The sequence below is a fragment of the Mytilus galloprovincialis genome, chromosome 1 (genome assembly GCF_965363235.1).
Source record: "Mytilus galloprovincialis chromosome 1, xbMytGall1.hap1.1, whole genome shotgun sequence".
Taxonomy (NCBI): domain Eukaryota; kingdom Metazoa; phylum Mollusca; class Bivalvia; order Mytilida; family Mytilidae; genus Mytilus; species Mytilus galloprovincialis.
In genome coordinates, this window is record NC_134838.1 from 97,048,373 (window position 1) to 97,067,644 (window position 19,272).

The 19,272-nt window shown below is 31.7% G+C and overlaps 1 protein-coding gene across 3 annotated transcripts in view; it reads left to right on the forward strand.

Annotated features, from left to right (window-relative positions):
- The window catches only part of LOC143046168 (coiled-coil and C2 domain-containing protein 2A-like), a 64,996-nt gene that overhangs the window by 42,273 nt on the left and 3,451 nt on the right, over positions 1 to 19,272 (forward strand). For all 3 annotated transcript variants that reach the window (XM_076219209.1, XM_076219222.1, XM_076219217.1), the window contains 12 exons: positions 102 to 159; positions 1,482 to 1,591; positions 2,054 to 2,150; positions 3,608 to 3,703; positions 4,314 to 4,478; positions 6,947 to 7,141; positions 7,547 to 7,636; positions 8,351 to 8,447; positions 8,695 to 8,849; positions 10,459 to 10,581; positions 11,224 to 11,381; positions 11,892 to 11,967. In XM_076219209.1, the coding sequence (XP_076075324.1) occupies positions 102 to 159; positions 1,482 to 1,591; positions 2,054 to 2,150; positions 3,608 to 3,703; positions 4,314 to 4,478; positions 6,947 to 7,141; positions 7,547 to 7,636; positions 8,351 to 8,447; positions 8,695 to 8,849; positions 10,459 to 10,581; positions 11,224 to 11,381; positions 11,892 to 11,967 (1,420 nt within the window). The remainder of the gene's footprint in view (positions 1 to 101; positions 160 to 1,481; positions 1,592 to 2,053; positions 2,151 to 3,607; positions 3,704 to 4,313; positions 4,479 to 6,946; positions 7,142 to 7,546; positions 7,637 to 8,350; positions 8,448 to 8,694; positions 8,850 to 10,458; positions 10,582 to 11,223; positions 11,382 to 11,891; positions 11,968 to 19,272) is intronic.

The window sequence follows — 19,272 nt, forward strand, 5'->3', positions numbered from 1 at the left end:
TTGGATTTGAATTGTGTTAGTTAAAACACATGTATATGGTACCCAAGAAAATAAATGAATCCACAGTGTTTTATGAATATTGTACCATTTTTATGTTTCAGACATGGAGGTATGACATCAAGAGAAGAAACAAAAACACATAAAACGATTATAGGGGAGGTAATTAGTCTTTTATTAATTTATTTTTTAATTACCAAATTTTTATGGTTGAACAAATAAGAGATGTGGTATGATTGCCAATAAGACAACAATCAATCAGAGTTGAAATGTCATGGATGTAAACAACTATAGGTCTCAATACTGTCTTGAACATTGAGCAATTAGGTATAGCAATATATAAAATGTCCTGTCACGACAAAATGTAAAAAAAATCCAAAATGGTTGATGATGGAAGCTTTTAACGACCTTAACTGGTTATATAGCCCTATTACAGTCAGCTCAAAGATGGAACTTTATAGCCTGACTTATGCTAAAAACAAAAACAAATATGGCAGACAGCATTCAACCACAATTATTGAATTCAAAGCTCCATTTATGGGACAGGCATATACAGAATATGACTAGGTTAAACATGTTTAGGGAGTATTCAACCTTTACCAAACAATGATGGTTACATTTCAACTTGTTGTTTGTTAATGTTAAATATTTAAAGGGGCACTAGCTGTGAAATTCATGGTCACTGATTTGACTCAGATTTTCATATTTTATTTATAACAATGTAAAACATTTATCCAAATTATCAAAAGTCTAAAATAAACCATTTTCAGGGCAAGAGAACAATAATATGTAGCTTCGTTTCGTGTGTATTTAAGTCTAGACGCCATCTTATTAACTATGGAGTTGACCTCAAATGACCATATACGCGATGTAAACATAAATATTGATATAGATAGATTAAGCTAACTTGTGCGATTGGATTATTATAGGTCTGTTTAATTATATATTATAGATTAAAAATATATGTTTCTGATCGTTTTTTTACCTGTATGAGATTGATATTTTGTGGATCGAATCTGTCAATCAAATGATTTACCTTTGTTTCACTTTCAATGTTGACATTCTTTTCCTTTAAATAACCAGTACACAGACAATGCATGGGTTATCCATCTGTAGCTAAGGGTTTAAATTGGAGTTCACATAAATACAGATTTAATGAGGTTGAATTATTCACTTGCAAGTGAATAATTCAATATCAATGTTTCTTATCTTAATTTGAAAAAAATGAACCGTTTTTGCTTCTAAAAGCGAATTATTATTTCACTATTTCACTTTCATTAATGATTGAACGAAAAAGAAATCATACTTTAGATTTTTTATATATCTCGTAGCTAGTGCCCTTTCAAGAAAGATAAATATGCATTTTTTTTCATTGAAAATGTTGAAGAATTATCACAAATTACTGTGTTTCAAATTTGTAATTAACTTTTATCATTTCCCATTAGCTTGCTGTGTATTTATTGAGATTTTCAATGATTTTGTAGACACGGGTACAGCCATTTGTAGAAGTGATGTTTCAACACAATACAGTGAGAACAAGCACTGGAGATGGTCCTAATCCTAGCTATAATGAAGAATTAACTTTACCATTCAGGTTAGTTTACAGGTGGTAAGACAGGGTGATCTTTTTAAGAGATAATTTATAGGATCTTATATGCATGATTTTATTAACCCTATACAATAACAAAGGTGACTACTACATGTATTACTTATATTAGAAAGTTCCATAAAATCTTTTCAAATGTAATAAAACCACTTTATATATGTAAGAAAATTAAAAAAAAAAAAATTCACCAGTATTTACATTTTCATTTTACAAATGTTATTATTGAAAACCAACTAGTTTTTGTTAACAACATATTTTTATGACTTTCACTAGAAAAATATTAGTGTGAACAAAATCGTTTCTAAAATATGATCTTCTCTTAAATAAAAACATAAAAAATTAGAAAATGATGAAAAAGTATTGTCCCAAAGTCTATATGAAAGGGCTAAACAGAATATAGTACCTACAAAAATAAGTTGTTTTTAGTATATGTATGATATATAATTTCAGAGCTCCCAATGGAGATTACAGTCCGTCCAGTCTACAGACCATTGATGATAATGTATATCTTAACTTATTTGACGAAGTGCTAGTTGACATCGATAAGGTAATTATGTTCTACTATATCTTTATTGACTCAATACAGTTAGTGTTCTACTTAGTTTTCTGCTTCAGCTTTTTCATACGAAAAAATGGCTTTTATATCGTTTTATTAATAGTTTAATGATAGGCATGAACTCTATTGTAATATTTGTTTATTCTTGTTTGTATTGTGTGCTTTATCTTTACTCTTCAAGACTTCTTTTACTGTAGCAATCCAAAGTGAGTATTGTTTCATGAATTCTAACACATGTATATTATTTTCCTATAAATGATAAAATTTAATTGAGTAACACTTTTATATTCCTTATCACTTTGACCTATGAACCCTCCAGCACTGTTTGTTTTAATACAAGTCTTTAAATGTCTAAATCTTACAATTTTCTACTATATATTAATTTTAGTTGGTCAAATAGTTATACACATGTACAAAAAATGCATGATTATCAGAGATGTTAATTATACCCCCGCTTTAAAAAAGGGGGGGTATACTGTTTTACCTCTGTCTGTCAGTCCGTCCGTCAGTCCGTCCATCAGTCCGTCAGTCAGTCCGTCCCATGAAACTTTCGTCACATTTTTCTCAGGAACTACACATCCACCCTTTCTGTAATTTGGTATCAACATTTATATATGTCAGCCATACCGTGTGATGCGTTTTCAGATTCATCACTTGACAACTTCCTGTTTACCGAACACTTGTCTGATTTTACACATGATAGCCAAGTTGAAAATTTTCGTCACATTTTTCTCAGGAACTAAGACAAGGATTTCTGAAATTTGGTTTCAGGATTTATATAAGTCAGCTATACCGTGTGATGCGTTTTCAGATTCATCACTCGACAACTTCCTGTTTACCGAACACTTGCATATTTTTACACTATTAATATTATCCACTTGCGGCGGGGGTATCATCAGTGAGCAGTAGCTCGCAGTTTCACTTGTTACCATGGCTCAACTGTTTTTAATTCACAAATTTATGAAAAAAAAACAACAATGTTTTAAACCTGCTATTGGTAAAATTATATACACTCTGCCATATTATTCTATAAATTATTTGGAAATAAATGAAACAATCATTTTGAAAAAAAAATAGATAACCCCAAAACTTTCACCAGGATCTAACATGGTTTATTTGTTATAATTGCCAACACCTTAATATGTTAAAAAGGCCTAAATAATTGAAAAAGTCTTATTATGCCTTAAAGTGTGTTTTGATTTATTAAGGCATGTTCATACTAATACATTTCTAACTTGAAAAGTACATCTAATTTTTTTGAAATGATCTACAAGACTTGTGATGATTTTTAAATTAAGGTATAAATGTATTGAAAGTAAGAAATAACAAAAATAACAAAATATATACATGAGTACAGAATTTATTATTTATGTTTTAAATTGTAATACAACAATTACTTTTTATACTGAATAGGAGAAATTATATTAAAATATAACTTGATATTTCAGGATGATAGGCAATCACAAACAGTGCATCAAAGGATAGAAAGGAAATGGTTAGGTCGAATGTGTGTTCCATTTTCTACTATATATTACAATGGAAAAGTAAGTTACTACTATATATTATAATGGAAAAGTAAGTTATCATGTAAATGTAGATGGTTTATTCCACTTTCTAGACATTTTACATATTATACACAAAAGTTTATTTTGTATTTCAGACAATGTCAGCAGTAAAATAGTGTTGTCAACAAATCATATAAAACCAATCAATATTGGTGAAACAACCTTTGACCTTTGTTGTATGATTCAAATATTATGCCAAAAATGTTCTTTTTCAAACATTTTGATGATAGACTTATAGAGCTGTTTTGTTCTTCTTCTCATGAGAGCAGTTAAAGCAGAAAATGTATTTTTAAGGCCCCACCACAAGGTGTTTGGTGCCATATATATTTATTTATTGTATTGTGAATTTTAATAGAATAAGTTATGTTTTCATATTTGTTGACTGAAAGGGAAATAAAATACATGCTTTATTTTGATTTTTTTTTAATTAGGTTCCATATTTTTTGCTTTACATGTAATTTTTTTTTTTTAATAAAATTAGCACAAAGGAACATCAAATTTTGAAACAAATTTCATTTTGCCATATTGCATATTATTCCAGTTGGAAATAAACCCTTCATTTTACTTGGTTGAATATTTTACTTTTCAGATTGAAGGTACTTTCCAAATAAAAGCCCCTCCCATTTTACTAGGTTACAGTGGTGAGGATGCAGAGGAGGATGGTATCAGCACGTCGAAGGATGGTAAAACTTACATGAGTTTATTTATAACCATGGAACCACCTGTATCACCACCAGAACCTATGAGAGAAAAGGTAGGTTGACAAAGGTTGTTCATATACATATTTTTGCAACTCTCAAAAACATGATATCTTAAAATTAAATAGGGTTTTTTAAGGGAAATAATTCTCTAAAAATTAATTGATTGTTTCCTTTGTTAACATACAACGCTGTGTTCTTACACTGACTTTTCAGTGTTCTATAATATCAAATTTTATAAATTTTATGTGAAAAAAAAATTTATTGAATGAAGTTTAAAACCTGCAAGGGTACATGATTGGTAATAAAAAAATTCTATTTCTATATTATTCATATATACTATCTATACCCATACTAACTCGTTTTTGTAAAGATCATTTGGTCAAACCCAGTTATCATAGTTAATAATTTTTTTAAAAAATTTTTTTTTTATAATTGAGTTTTCCTTTTTAGCTCACCTGGCCCGAAGGGCCAAGTGAGCTATTCCCATCACTTTGCGTCCGGCGTCCGTCGTCGTCCGTCGTCCGTCGTCGTCCGTCGTCCGTCGTCGTTAACTTTTACAAAATTCTTCTCCTCTGAAACTACTGGGCCAAATCAAACCAAACTTGGCCACAATCATCATTGGGGTATCTAGTTTAAAAAATGTGTGGCGTGACCCGGTCAACCAACCAAGATGGCCGCCACAGCTAAAAATAGAACATAGGGGTAAAATGCAGTTTTTGGCTTATAACTCAAAAACCAAAGCATTTAGAGCAAATCTGACATGGGGTAAAAATGTTTATCAGGTCAAGATCTATCTGCCCTGAAATTTTCAGATGAATCGGTCAATCGGTTGTTGGGTTGCTGCCCCTGAATTGGTAATTTTGAGGAAATTTTGCTATTTTTGGTTATTATCTTGAATATTATTATAGATAGAGGTAAACTGTAAACAGCAATAATGTTCAGCAAAGTAAGATCTACAAATAAGTCAACATGACCAAAATGGTCAGTTGACCCGTTTAGGAGTTATTGCCCTTTATAGTCAATTTTTAACCATTTTTCGTTAATTAAAGTAATCTTTTACAAAAATCTTCTCCTCTGAAACTACTGGGCCAAATTAATCCAAACTTGGCCACAATCATCTTTGGGGTATCTAGTTTAAAAAATGTGTGGCATGAATTGGTCAACCAACCAAGATGGCCGCCACGGCTAAAAATAGAACAAAGGGGTAAAATGCAGTTTTTGGCTTATAACTCAAAAACCAAAGCATTTTGAGGAAATCTGACATGGGATAAAAATGTTTATCAGGTCAAGATCTATCTGCCCTGAAATTTTCAGATGAATCGGTCAATCGGTTGTTGGGTTGCTGCCCCTGAATTGGTAATTTTGAGGAAATTTTGCTGTTTTTGGTTATTATCTTGAATATTATTATAGATAGAGATAAACTGTAAACAGCAATAATGTTCAGCAAAGTAAGATCTACAAATAAGTCAACATGACCAAAATGGTCAGTTGACCCGTTTAGGAGTTATTGCCCTTTATAGTCAATTTTTAACCATTTTTCGTAAATTAAAGTAATCTTTTACAAAAATCTTCTCCTCTGAAACTACTGGGCCAAATTAATCCAAACTTGGCCACAATCATCTTTGGGGTATCTAGTTTAAAAAATGTGTGGCATGACCTGGTCAACCAACCAAGATGGCCGCCACCGCTAAAAATAGAACATAGGGGTAAAATGCAGTTTTTGGCTTATAACTCAAAAACCAAAGCATTTTGAGGAAATCTGACATGGAATAAAAATGTTTATCAGGTCAAGATCTATCTGCCCTGAAATTTTCAGATGAATCGGTCAATCGGTTGTTGGGTTGCTGCCCCTGAGTTGGTAATTTTGAGGAAATTTTGCTGTTTTTGGTTATTATCTTGAATATTATTATAGATAGAGATAAATTGTAAACAGCAATAATGTTCAGCAAAGTAAGATCTACAAATAAGTCAACATGACCAAAATGGTCAGTTGACCCCTTAAGGAGTTATTGCCCTTTATAGTCAATTTTTAACAATTTTCATTAATTTGGTAAATTTATGTAAATTTTTACCAAATATAGTTCTCTGTTACTAATGGGCAAAGTTCATTATAGATATAATTGTAAGAAGCAAAATCGTTCAGTAAAGAAAGAACTTCAAACACATCACCATCACCAAAATACAATTTTGTCATGAATCCATTTGTGTCCTTTGTTTAATATGCACATAGACCAAGGTGAGCGACACAGGCTCTTTAGAGCCTCTAGTTTTTTCATTGTATAAGAAAAAATCAAAGATGGAAAAATCTTCCTACCTTGCATGAAATGCATTTTGTATTGTGCAATTTTGTGATAACAGTCAAATGAACATATTATGAAGGGGAAATAGAAGTAGGATTCAAGAAATATATAGAAAAATTGGAAGTCAATGCTTGAAATGTTTGCCATGTATTCTTAAAAACTGCATAAAATAGGAAATATTAATTACAGTATGCATACATGTATATTTGATTCTTTTACAGTTTGTAACGAATGAAAGTGAAAAATTATTACAATTTGCTGAAACCTGGCAGAATGAATTAAATGGTCGATTCCCAAAACGTGAATTTAAATCAACAGTGGTGGATGTTAATGGCAAAAGTGTGTTTGTTACCAGATATTTCAAGTCCTTGAAACCTCCAGAGGAACTAATTAGAGAAAATAATTTAGAAACAGCTGTAAGTACTAAGATTGAAAAGTAATATGTTAGTAATTGGGGGTCATTTAAAAAGAATGAGGGGTCAAAAGGCATTTTACATTTTTGGCTGCAATGTATAATTTTTTTTTCATATATGCGTTTTCCAAATCAGTCTTCAGATTCAAACCATCAGCATTTGAATAAAGTTTGAAAAAGCAATATGAAAACTTATAATTGTAATTCTTATGTATTATTTTTAGAGTATAATTAGAATGTTATTTTATGAAAATATATTTCCAACTGTTTAATGATTGTTGTCCACAATTGATTTTTGATATATTTATAAAACACTGTGTGATTTAATTTCCTGTTTACCTAAATTTTTACTATGTACCATGATACTATTTAAGACCTAATAATTCACAATTTCTTGCTGTATTTTCAGAAATTACTAGCCAGATATGTATCATTAATTCCTCATGTATCAGATGCAGTTGTTTTTCCTGGACTGTGTGATATCTGGAGTACCTGTGATGTAAGTTTTCACAAGCACCTGTTGAATATATATTCTGTATTAGTTTTTACCATTTTCAGTCAAAAAAAAGTAATTAGACAAATAAGAAATTAACTACAGGTCAAAGTAGAATGACAAGTACAATGAACTGTTGATACACACATATTTCTTGGCTGTATGTAACTTTGACAGTTAAATGCAAATAGAGAAATAAAAATGGCAAAACTTTAACATGTAATCTTTGCAACACATTTAATGTCAATGAACCAAAAGTATAGGTGAAAGGTAAAATAATTAGATATAAGAAGATGTGGTATTAGTGCCAATGAGACTACTCTCCATCCAAGTCACAATTTGTAAAAGTAAACCATTATAGGTCAAAGTACGGTCTTCAACACAGAACCCAGGCTCACAATGAACAATAGCTTTAAAGGGCCCTAAAAATGACTAGTGTATAACCATTCAAATAGGAAAACCAAGGGTCTACTTTATATAAAAAAAACGAGAAACGAGAAACACTTATGAACAACATGGAAATTAATTGTGACAATGCAAATGTGTACCAAATTATCATAAACTAAATATAAGTGGTTCCCCTTTAACTGAAATGATCACAAAGTTTAATGAACCATGACTGAGGTGATGTGACCATATAATCTCCATGGAAATAAAATGTACTACTACTTATGCTAAATATTATTGTCTTACTACAAAGTTTAAAATATTTATTTCCAGCAATTCCTACGCATGAATGTTGGTGACGAAGAAGAACATGCTGTTTTATTGACTAATTTCTTCCTTGGTATTGGTTTAAAAGCATGGATTATAATAGGTGACGGTTTTATGTTAATAATGTCATATTATGAAGATTGTGAAAAATGCACACTATATGAGAAATAATTTTAGGGTAAAACTTACAAGTTGGATGAAGAAGTAATCTTTTTGCTATGGGTAGAAGTAATGACCAATAAAGTAAAGTAGAGTCAGTTATTTTTTTTTTATAAATTATGTTTTTTTTAATTTCGTTTGAGAGAAAAAAGAAAAATGACAGGAAAATGAACATTTTTTGTGTATTACAGGAACTGGTATCCCAGAAGGTCCGACTGCCTATGTATTGACTGAGGATGGTACTAATGGTTTTCTGATATGGAATGCTAATACAGGAGAACATTACAAAGTCCATGACAACTATTGTCCTCTAATCTCTATAGGCTGTATAATAAACGATGAAAATGTAAGAAATGTGCTACACTTCAAGTCCATTTGAAAGTCAAAACTCACGTTCAGAAACAAATCAATATTTTTAAACACTTTATATAAAAACTTGTTACAAGGGCTTTCAAAGATGGGTCCAATGTTATTTTATGTCTGTGACCCTCTCTTGAGGTCAAATAAAGTGAAGACTTTCAAAACAAATTCAAACAATTCAAACTCAAAATTTAATATTTAAGAAAAATATATAGTTAGATTTAAACTGAAAATTGTCCTGACTTTTTAGCTCACCTGGCCGAAAGGCCAAGTGAGCTTTTCTCATCACTTGGCGTCCGTCGTCCATCGTCGTCGTCCGTCGTCGTCCTGCGTTAACTTTTACAAAAATCTTCTCCTCTGAAACTACTTGGCCAAATTTAACCAAACTTGGCCACAATCATCATTGGGGTATCTAGTTTAAAAAATGTGTCCGGTGACCCGGCCAACCAACCAACATGGCCGCCATGGCTAAAAATAGAACATAGGGGTAAAATGCAGTTTTTGGCTTATAACTCAAAAACCAAAGCATTTAGAGCAATTCTGACAGGGGTAATATTGTTCATCAGGTCAGGATCTATCTGCCCTGAAATTTTCAGATGAATCGGACATTTCATTGTTGGGTTGCTGCCCCTGAAATGGTAATTTTAAGGAAATTTTGCTGTTTTTGGTTATTATCTTGAATATTATTATAGATAGAGATAAACTGTAAACAGCAATAATGTTCAGCAAAGTAATATCTACAAATAAGTCAACATGACCAAAATGGTCAGTTGACCCCTTTAGGAGTTATTGCCCTTTATAGTCAATTTTTAAACATTTTTCGTAAATCTTAGTAATCTTTTAGAAAAATCTTCTCCTCTGAAACTACTGGGCCAAATTTAACCAAACTTGGCCATAATCATCATTGGGGTATCTAGTTTAAAAAATGTGTCCGGTGACCCGGCCAACCAACCAAGATGACCGCCATGGCTAAAAATAGAACATGGGGGTAAAATGCAGTTTTTGGCTTATAACTCAAAAACCAAAGCATTAAGAGCAAATCTGACAGGAAGTAAAATTGTTGATCAGGTCACGATCTATCTGCCCTGGAATTTTCAGATGAATCGGATAATAGGATGTTAGGTTGCTGCCCCTGAATTGGAATTTTTAGTCAATTTTTAACAATTTTCTTAAAATTTGAAGATTTTCAATAACATTTTCCACAGAAAGTACTGTTATAGATAGAGATAATTGTAAGCAGCAAGAATGTTTAGTAAAGTAAGATCTACAAACACATCACCATCACCAAAACACAATTTTGTCATGAATCCATCTGTGTCCATTGTTTAATATTCACATTGACCAAGGTGAGCGACACAGGCTCTTTAGAGCCTCTAGTTTATTTACTTATGAAAAACAAATATTTCACAAAATGTCTTTGACTTTCAGGCAAATAATTGTGACAAGCTTCAATATTCATTTGCTTGCACAAATAGTGATAGTGATAATGGTTTACTTTTACAAATTGTGACATGGATGGAGAGTTGTCTCATTAGCACTCATACCACATCTTCAGATATCTATAGAAATGCTTACCAAGAACTTGTTTCTTTTAGATTTTTGCTAATGTACAACAGTATGAGAAACCAGCACAGATGAACTTTGAATTTAGTAATACATCATACTGGACACCATTCTATGGCAGAAGATTTCCAAACCAACACCTGGGTTCGATACAGGTATGACATAACAATTATAAGAAATTGTTTGTCTAAAAAAATGAAAACTTAGTTGATGTTAATATTGAAATCAAGCAATTTCACCTTAGAATTTTTAATGTCTTTTTGAAAATTTGATCCTTCATTTCATGCAATTCTATTTTCCATTAAATCTATTAAGAAATCTTTCAAGGATATAACTTTCTTCCTAGGATCCTTGATATATTGATGATCAACCTATAATAACCTATTAATATAATAAAAGTCTAACAATTTTATAAAATATATTTTTGTTTTTCCATACAACATTTTTCTGCTTTTATATCATTCTATCCTATAACAAGTCCATTCAAATTACAATAATTCAGATATTTCTATTTCATGTCGGTATTGATTCATTTTGTCAATGCCTTAAGTGCTTCAAAAAATGATAAAAATGATTGAAGATTTATTCAACCCCTACAGTTTCTAATAGCTTTTTAGAAGATTCAAATGTTAATCACATGAATGGTTTTATGTTGCATCCTACATCAATATCGTTATAAAATTCAATTGAATTTATAAGAAAAATCATTGGAAGCGCTTGAAATTTTAAATGAGGTTTAACATTGAGCAATAGTATTCTTTGTTGAATTAATAATTTGATGTCATTTTCTCTTTTAGCCCGAAAGTCTTTATTATTTTACTGCAAAGAAAAATGTAGTAGAATTACAAGAAAAGTTAGAGCAGCATTTAAAGAATAAAATAATGGAATGGAGAAGTCGTTACATCACACGATGGAACAGACATTGTACACAGATAATGAGAAAAGTTTTACCTATGTAAGTCTCATTTTGTATACCTTATACTGAATAATGATAATGAGAAAAACCTGCATAAGCAATTCTCATTCCCATCCACATATAACCTTAATCAAAGAAAATGGGAAAAGTACTTTTTATCTCCTCACACAATATTCATGAAAATGGACATGAAACGCAATGGACATGAAAATTAGAAAAGCACTACCTATATCATTACAGACACTTCACAACAAAAATGGGGAAAGTACTGCCTTATTCATCATAGAACATCACATTTTACATGAAAATAAGAAAAACTCTTCCTATGTTCTCACACGATTCATATTATAAACACTAAATGAGAAGAATCCTGCAAAAATCCTCACACAACATCAAATTGTAAACAGAAAATAAGAAAATCTGACATAAATCTTCATACAACATCATTTTGTACATAGAAATTGTGAGATCTCTGTTTTCCCTTTTTTTGAAAGTTTTTAAAGAGTTTATAAGGTAACTTTGTCATTTGTTTAAAATTTTATATTACAGTTTGGAGGAAAACTTAGGAAAGTCACCAGGTGCTTCACATCTACAGGACTTAGAGAATCAGTTTAGTTCATATAAGGTAAGTCATACTAATGTTATCCATAAAACCATGTTGTCATTCCTAAAAATTTTAATACCCTTTCCGTATAGATTATCAGGTTCTCTACACATAGATTTCGTAAAATATCAGCTGTGAGCCCCACTGTGAACCGTTTTGGCGAGTGAGTGCAGAAACAAGCTTAAAATCTTCACATTGGGTCTTTAAATCATGTTTTCTTCCCTGTAATTTTGGTTGCTGGTTGATTTGTCAGCGTTTCATTGAAAATAAGTCTCACATTAATGATTGGTGCATTCAATTCTAAAACTTGTTGATGTTTATTATGATATGAGAATGTAGGGAAATCTGTAAGCATCCTATTAAAATGATTAAATAGACATATCTGGTTTATTTTCTGTTTAATGCTTGCATCATTTAATAATGTCAGACTTTAAAGATATATGCTTCAAGTTCTGAGACTCTCATACTTAAAAGATTAATAAAAACAAGCACTTTTCATTGTAACCCAAAATTTTTGTCTAGACCAAGGGTCCAGAAACCGTCATATTACCAGACTTGTCCTAAATTGAAAGCGTTTGTCCTAAAAGTGTAACTGGGATTTAGGACAAATTTTATTTTTTAACAGAAATAGTTTCGGTCATTTCGTTGAGATCGAGTTTCTAAATCGCCATTTGAACTTGTTTTTGTTTAGTTATCCCTTTAAATTTTCAGTAATAAAAGTGCCACTCCAGTATTGTGTATAATCCTGAGGGCCCTCCTAATAACTATATTAATGCCTCTGGGAAATATTGGTTAATTATCGCTAATCCTTTCACCTGTATTTTTAATTCACACCTGGTTATAATATTGATCACAAGCTCAGAACTAATATTATTAAGAAATTAAAATTCCATAACAACTGTCTTCATTATTTAATTACATTTTAGCTAAGATAATTGTAAATTCTCATTTAAAATTAAATTAAAACTTGATTTAATTAATGTAGAACAAAGTATTTTGTCACTACTAACACACTTGCTTTGTTTACTGTGTAATACACTGTTGAAATTGTCTTATGCAGATAAGACACTAAATCGTAAATTCAAAATGATTTCATGCTAAATAAAGCAAGTGGAACTATTATCATTAATATTCAAACACTATCAATGGTAAAAAAAAATAAAAAGCAGATGATTTCCTGTTAATTTGATCAACAAAACTAACCCTGGAAACAAGTCCAGAATTGCTTCTTTAAGTATTTTGCAACACATCCGGTTTTGATTTTGTCTTCAAAAATGAAAGAAACGTTAGTGATATCTGAGAAATTCTTCGTTTTGAGTTATTAAAGTCATTTCATTTTTAAACTGTCGCCTTCTTTTAATTGCACTTGAATGATTTTAGAAAAACAGTAGGAAAATTCATGAAGTAGATGCGATGCAACAGTTAAACAAGTTTGTTGAGGCTACGAGTATCAGCATACTCAGTTATGATCAGTTATGTGATTTTGACAATCTTTTTTTGAAAAAGGGCACAAACTTTTAAGTTATCTCAAAAAGGCCGAAATTAGGTTAAAAAAAAAATCTGGATCCTTGGTCTAGACGTTTTGTACTGTGGTTTCAAGGAAAAGTTTATTTCCATTTTCATCAATGTTTTAATCCAGAGTCATTGACATTAATCTTTAAAATTTTGACAATAAAATGAATTTCTTCTGATAATTGAAATTAGGTTTAACAGATCTTTTTTAAATTTTTGTACAGAATGTATTTAGTTTTGTAGAATTTTAGCATTGTTCCAGAGTTAACTGACGTTAACTGTAAAAAAATTCATTAATTATAAGCTTGTTGCAAATTACAACACAATATTTGTTAAAAAATTATAATAATAAGTTGAAGTTTGTTTTAATTGATCTTTTCAAAATTTTCTTTGAGGAACAACTCTCTTGCAGTTTAATGTTTTGAGACCTTAAAGGGGCACTAGTTGTCAAATTCATGGTCACCAATTTGACTCAAATTCTCATATTTAAATTGAAGTTCACATGAATACAGATTTAAAGAGGTCGACTCATTCACTTGCAAGTGAATAACTAATTATGCCCCGTCTACGATAGTAGTAGGGGCATTATGTTTTCTGGTCTGTGCGTCCGTTCGTCCGTCTGTTCGTTCGTCCGTTCGTCCGTCTGTCCCATGTCAGGTTAAAGTTTTTGGTCGAGGTAGTTTTTGATGAAGTTGAAGTCCAATCAACTTGAAACTTAGTACACATGTTCCTTATGATATGATCTTTCTAATTTAAATGCCAAATTAGAGTTTTGACCCCAATTTTACGGTTCACTGAACATAGAAAATGATAGTGCAAATTTCAGGTTAAAGTTTTTGGCTTCAGGTTAAAGTTTTTGGTCAAGGTAGTTTTTGATGAAGTTGAAGTCCAATCAACTTGAAACTTAGTAAACATGTGCCCTATGATATGATCTTTCTAATTTAAATGCCAAATTAGAGTTTTGACCCCAATTTTACGGTTCACTGAACATAGAAAATGATAGTGCAAATTTCAGGTTAAAGTTTTTGGCTTCAGGTTAAAGTTTTTGGTCAAGGTAGTTTTTGATGAAGTTGAAGTCCAATCAACTTGAAACTTAGTATACATGTGCCCTATGATATGATCTTTCTAATTTAAATGCCAAATTAGAGTTTTGACCCCAATTTTACGGTTCACTGAACATAGAAAATGATAGTGCAAATTTCAGGTTAAAGTTTTTGGTCAAGGTAGTTTTTGATGAAGTTGAAGTCCAATCAACTTGAAACTTAGTATACATGTGCCCTATGATATGATCTTTCTAATTTGAATGCCAAATTAGAGTTTTGACCCCAATTTTACGGTTCACTGAACATAGAAAATGATAGTGCAAATTTCAGGTTAAAGTTTTTGGCTTCAGGTTAAAGTTTTTGGTCAAGGTAGTTTTTGATGAAGTTGAAGTCCAATCAACTTGAAACTTAGTATACATGTGCCCTATGATATGATCTTTCTAATTTAAATGCCAAATTAGAGTTTTGACCCCAATTTTATGGTTCACTGAACATAGAAAATGATAGTGCAAATTTCAGGTTAAAGTTTTTGGTCAAGGTAGTTTTTGATAAAGTAGAAGTCCAATCAACTTGAAACTTAGTATACATGTTCCCTTTGATAAGATCATTCTAATTTTAATGCCAAATTAGAGAATTTATTCCAATTTCACAGTCCTTTAAACATAGAAAATGATAGTGTGAGTGGGGCATCCGTGTACTGTGGACACATTCTTGTTATCAATGTTTCTTAACGTAATTTGACAAAATTGACTCTTTTTGGCTGCAAAAAGCGAATTGTTATTTCACTATTTCACTTTCATTATTGATTGAACAAAAAAAAAAATCAAACTTTAGATTTTTAGCTCACCTGGCCCAAAGGGCCAAGTGAGCTTTTCTCATCACTTGGCGTCCGGCGTCCGTCGTCCGTCGTCGTCGTCGTCCGTCGTTAGCTTTTACAAAAATCTTCTCCTCTGAAACTACTGGGCCAATTTTTACCAAACTTGGCCACAATCATCATTGGGGTATCTAATTTAAAAATTGTGTCCGGTGACCCGGCCAACCAACCAAGATGGCCGCCATGGCTAAAAATAGAACATAGGGGTAAAATGCAGTTTTTGGCTTATAACTCAAAAACCAAAGCATTTAGAGCAAATCTGACATGGGGTAAAATTGTTAATCAGGTCAAGATCTATCTGCCCTGAAATTTTGAGATGAATCGGACAACCCGTTGATAGGTTACTGCCCCTGAATTGGTCATTTTAAGGAAATTTTGCCATTTTTGGTTATTATCTTGAATATTATCATAGATAGAGATAAACTGTAAACAGCAAAAATGTTCAGTAGAGTAAGATCTACAAATAAGTCAACATGACCAAAATGGTCAGTTGACCCCTTTAGGAGTTATTGCCCTTTATAGTCAATTTTTAACCATTTTTCGTAAATCTTAGTTATCTTTTACAAATATTCTCCTCTGAAACCACTGGACCAAATTAAACCAAACTTGGCCACAATCATCATTCGGGTATCTAGTTTAAAAATTGTGTCCGGTGACCCGCCCAACCAACCAAGATGGCCGCCATGGCTAAAAATAGAACAATGGGGTAAAATGCAGTTTTTGGCTTATAACTCAAAAACCGAAGCATTTAGAGCAAATCTGACATGGGGTAAAATTGTTTATCAGGTCAAGATCTATCTGCCCTGAAATATTGAGATGAATCGGACAACCCGTTGATAGGTTGCTGCCCCTGAATTGGTAATTTTAAGGAAATTTTGCTGTTTTTGGTTATTATCTTGAATATTATTATAGATAGAGAAACTGTAACAGCAAAAATGTTCAGCAAAGTAAGATCTACAAATAAGTCAACATGACCAAAATGGTCTGTTGACCCCTTTAGGAGTTATTGCCCTTTATAGTCAATTTTTAACCTTTTTTCGTAAATCTTAGTTATCTTTTACAAAAATCTTCTCCTCTGAAACCACTGGACCAAATTAAACCAAACTTGGCCACAATCATCATTCGGGTATCTAGTTTAAAAATTGTGTCCAATGACCCGCCCAACCAACCAAGATGGCCGCCATGGCTAAAAATAGAACATAGGGGTAAAATGCAGTTTTTGGCTTATCACTCAAAAACCAAAGCATTTAGAGCAAATCTGACATGTGGTAAAATTGTTTATCAGGTCAAGATCTGTCTGCAACAACAAAAGAGAGTTTTTAACAACCTCAGCTGGCTATACAACCCTTTGCACAATCAACTGAATTTTGCAGAAATCATTAATAGGATAGATTGCCCTTATATGATAATTTTTTATTACCTTTTTGATTTTTTTGGCAAAGGGGGAGCAGGGGGTTGCGCAACAACAAAACAACTTCACAACTTTCTCATTACTTTGCATTTCTCGTTAGATAAATTTTACAAAATTCTCCCTTGAAACAACTGTCAAATTTAAACAAACTTGGTTTAAATCACCACTAGGATATCCAGGGACCACTGTGTATGATGACCCTGCCTGCCCACATGGCTGAAATAAAACAGGTTTCAAATGCACTTTTTAGTATTATATCTCTGAAACTAAACGACAGTACAACAGTTGCATTTATCATGCATCAATTGTAAATAAAAATATCAGGTGAGCGACACAGGGTCCTTGGACCCTCTAGTTTATATATCTCGTAGCTCGTAATCAATGAAGACCATTTAATTCTAAACCCCCCTTTGCAGTTTAAAGTTTTGAGACTCAAATCAATAAAAAAAATCATTAATATTAAAGTGTCTTATTGTGTCAAATGAATAACTCATTTAATCATGAACTTACCCTATAGTTACAAGTTAAGGACACTTTGTGTTAATTCAAGTTGCTTTAACAAATCTAAAAAAGTCTTGACATAGTTTTCATTAAAGAGGAAAGCTCTTTTGTCTTTATGCTCAATATTTTCAGATGTGAAGTTATTGAGCATTTATTATTGTCAATTTTATAATTAAAAGCATTTTTTTGTGATAACACAAGTTGGCGGCTGCAGAATTGTTAGAGATTTTATCGTACAACATGTATTACTTTTATAATTGTATGAAATTTGTGAATGAAGTAACAATAGCAAAAAAAGGATGTTTTTTAAGGGAGTTGACCATAGACATGACAAATTCTCATGTATTTTAATCTTTTAGTGATACTCAAGTTCTATATGTGCTCCTTAAAATGTCTGCATGTCTGTCAGATATGATTAAGCTGAAATCATTTCATGGATCAGTGATTAAGGTTAAAGTAAATCAATTCCATATCTCAAAAACTTAGAGCAATAAATCAGGTATACAATAATTAGTGTATGGAATAATTGCAAGGTGTACATGCCAGCCTGGCCAGTTTCATCTGACCTTGACATCATTTTCATGAATTATTGGTCAACTATGCATTTTGGTCAAGGTCAATTATATTTGATGTATGGAATGATTGTAGGGAGGTTTCATCTGACCTTGACATCATTTTCATGAATCATTGGTCAATGTTAAGTTTTATGTGTTTTGGTCAAGGTCAATTATATTTTGTGTATGGAATGATTGTAAAGGATACATGACAATTTGGCAGTGTTCATATAACATTGACCTCATTTTCATGAGTTTTTATACGACCGCAAAAATTGAAAATCTTTTGGTCGTATATTGGTACATGTATCACGTTGGCGTTGTCGTCTGCGTCGTCATCGTTGTCGTTGTCCGAATACTTTTAGTTTTTGCACTCTAACTTAAGTAAAAGTGAATAGAAATCTATGAAATTTTAACACAAGGTTTATGACCACAAAAGGAAGGTTGGGATTGATTTTGGGAGTTTTGGTCCCAACAGTTTAGGAATTAGGGGCCAAAAAGGGCCCAAATAAGCATTTTCTTGGTTTTCGCACTATAACTTTAGTTTAAGTAAATAGAAATCTATGAAATTTGACACAAGGTTTATGACTAATAAAGGAAGGTTGGGATTGATTTTGTTTTTTTTTTGGTTCCAACAGTTCAGGAATTAGGGGCCAAAAAAGGGCCCAAATAAGCATTATTCTTGGTTTTTCGCACAATAACTTTAGTATAAGTAAATAGAAATCAATGAAATTTAAACACAAGGTTTATGACCACAAAAGGAAGGTTGAGATTGATTTTAGGAGTTTTGGTCCCAACAGTTTAGGAATAAGGGGCCCAAAGGGTCCAAAATTGAACTTTGATTGATTTCATCAAAAAATGAATAATTGGGGTTCTTTGATATGCCGAATCTAACTGTGTATGTAGATTATTAATTTTTGGTCCCGTTTTCAAATTGGTCTACATTAAGGTCCAAAGGGTCAAAATTAAACTTTAGTTTGATTTTAACAAAAAATGAATCCTTGGGGTTCTTTGAAATGCTGAATCTAAAAATGTACTTAGATTTTTGATTATTGGCCCAGTTTTCAAGTTGGTCCAAATCGGGGTCCAAAATTAAACTTTGTTTGATTTCATCAAAAATTGAATAATTGGGGTTCTTTGATATGCCAAATCTAACTGTGTATGTAGATTCTAAATTTTTGGTCCCGTTTTCAAATTGGTCTACATTAAAGTCCAAAGAGTCCAAAATTAAATTAAGTTTGATTTTAACAAAAATTGAATTCTTGGGCTTTTTTGATATGCTGAATCTAAACATGAACTTAGATTTTTGATTATGGGCCCAGTTTTCAAGTTGGTTCAAATCAAGATCCAAAATTATTATATTAAGTATTGTGCAATAGCAAGAAATTTTCAATTGCACAGTGTTCAGCAATAGCAAGAAATCTTCAATTG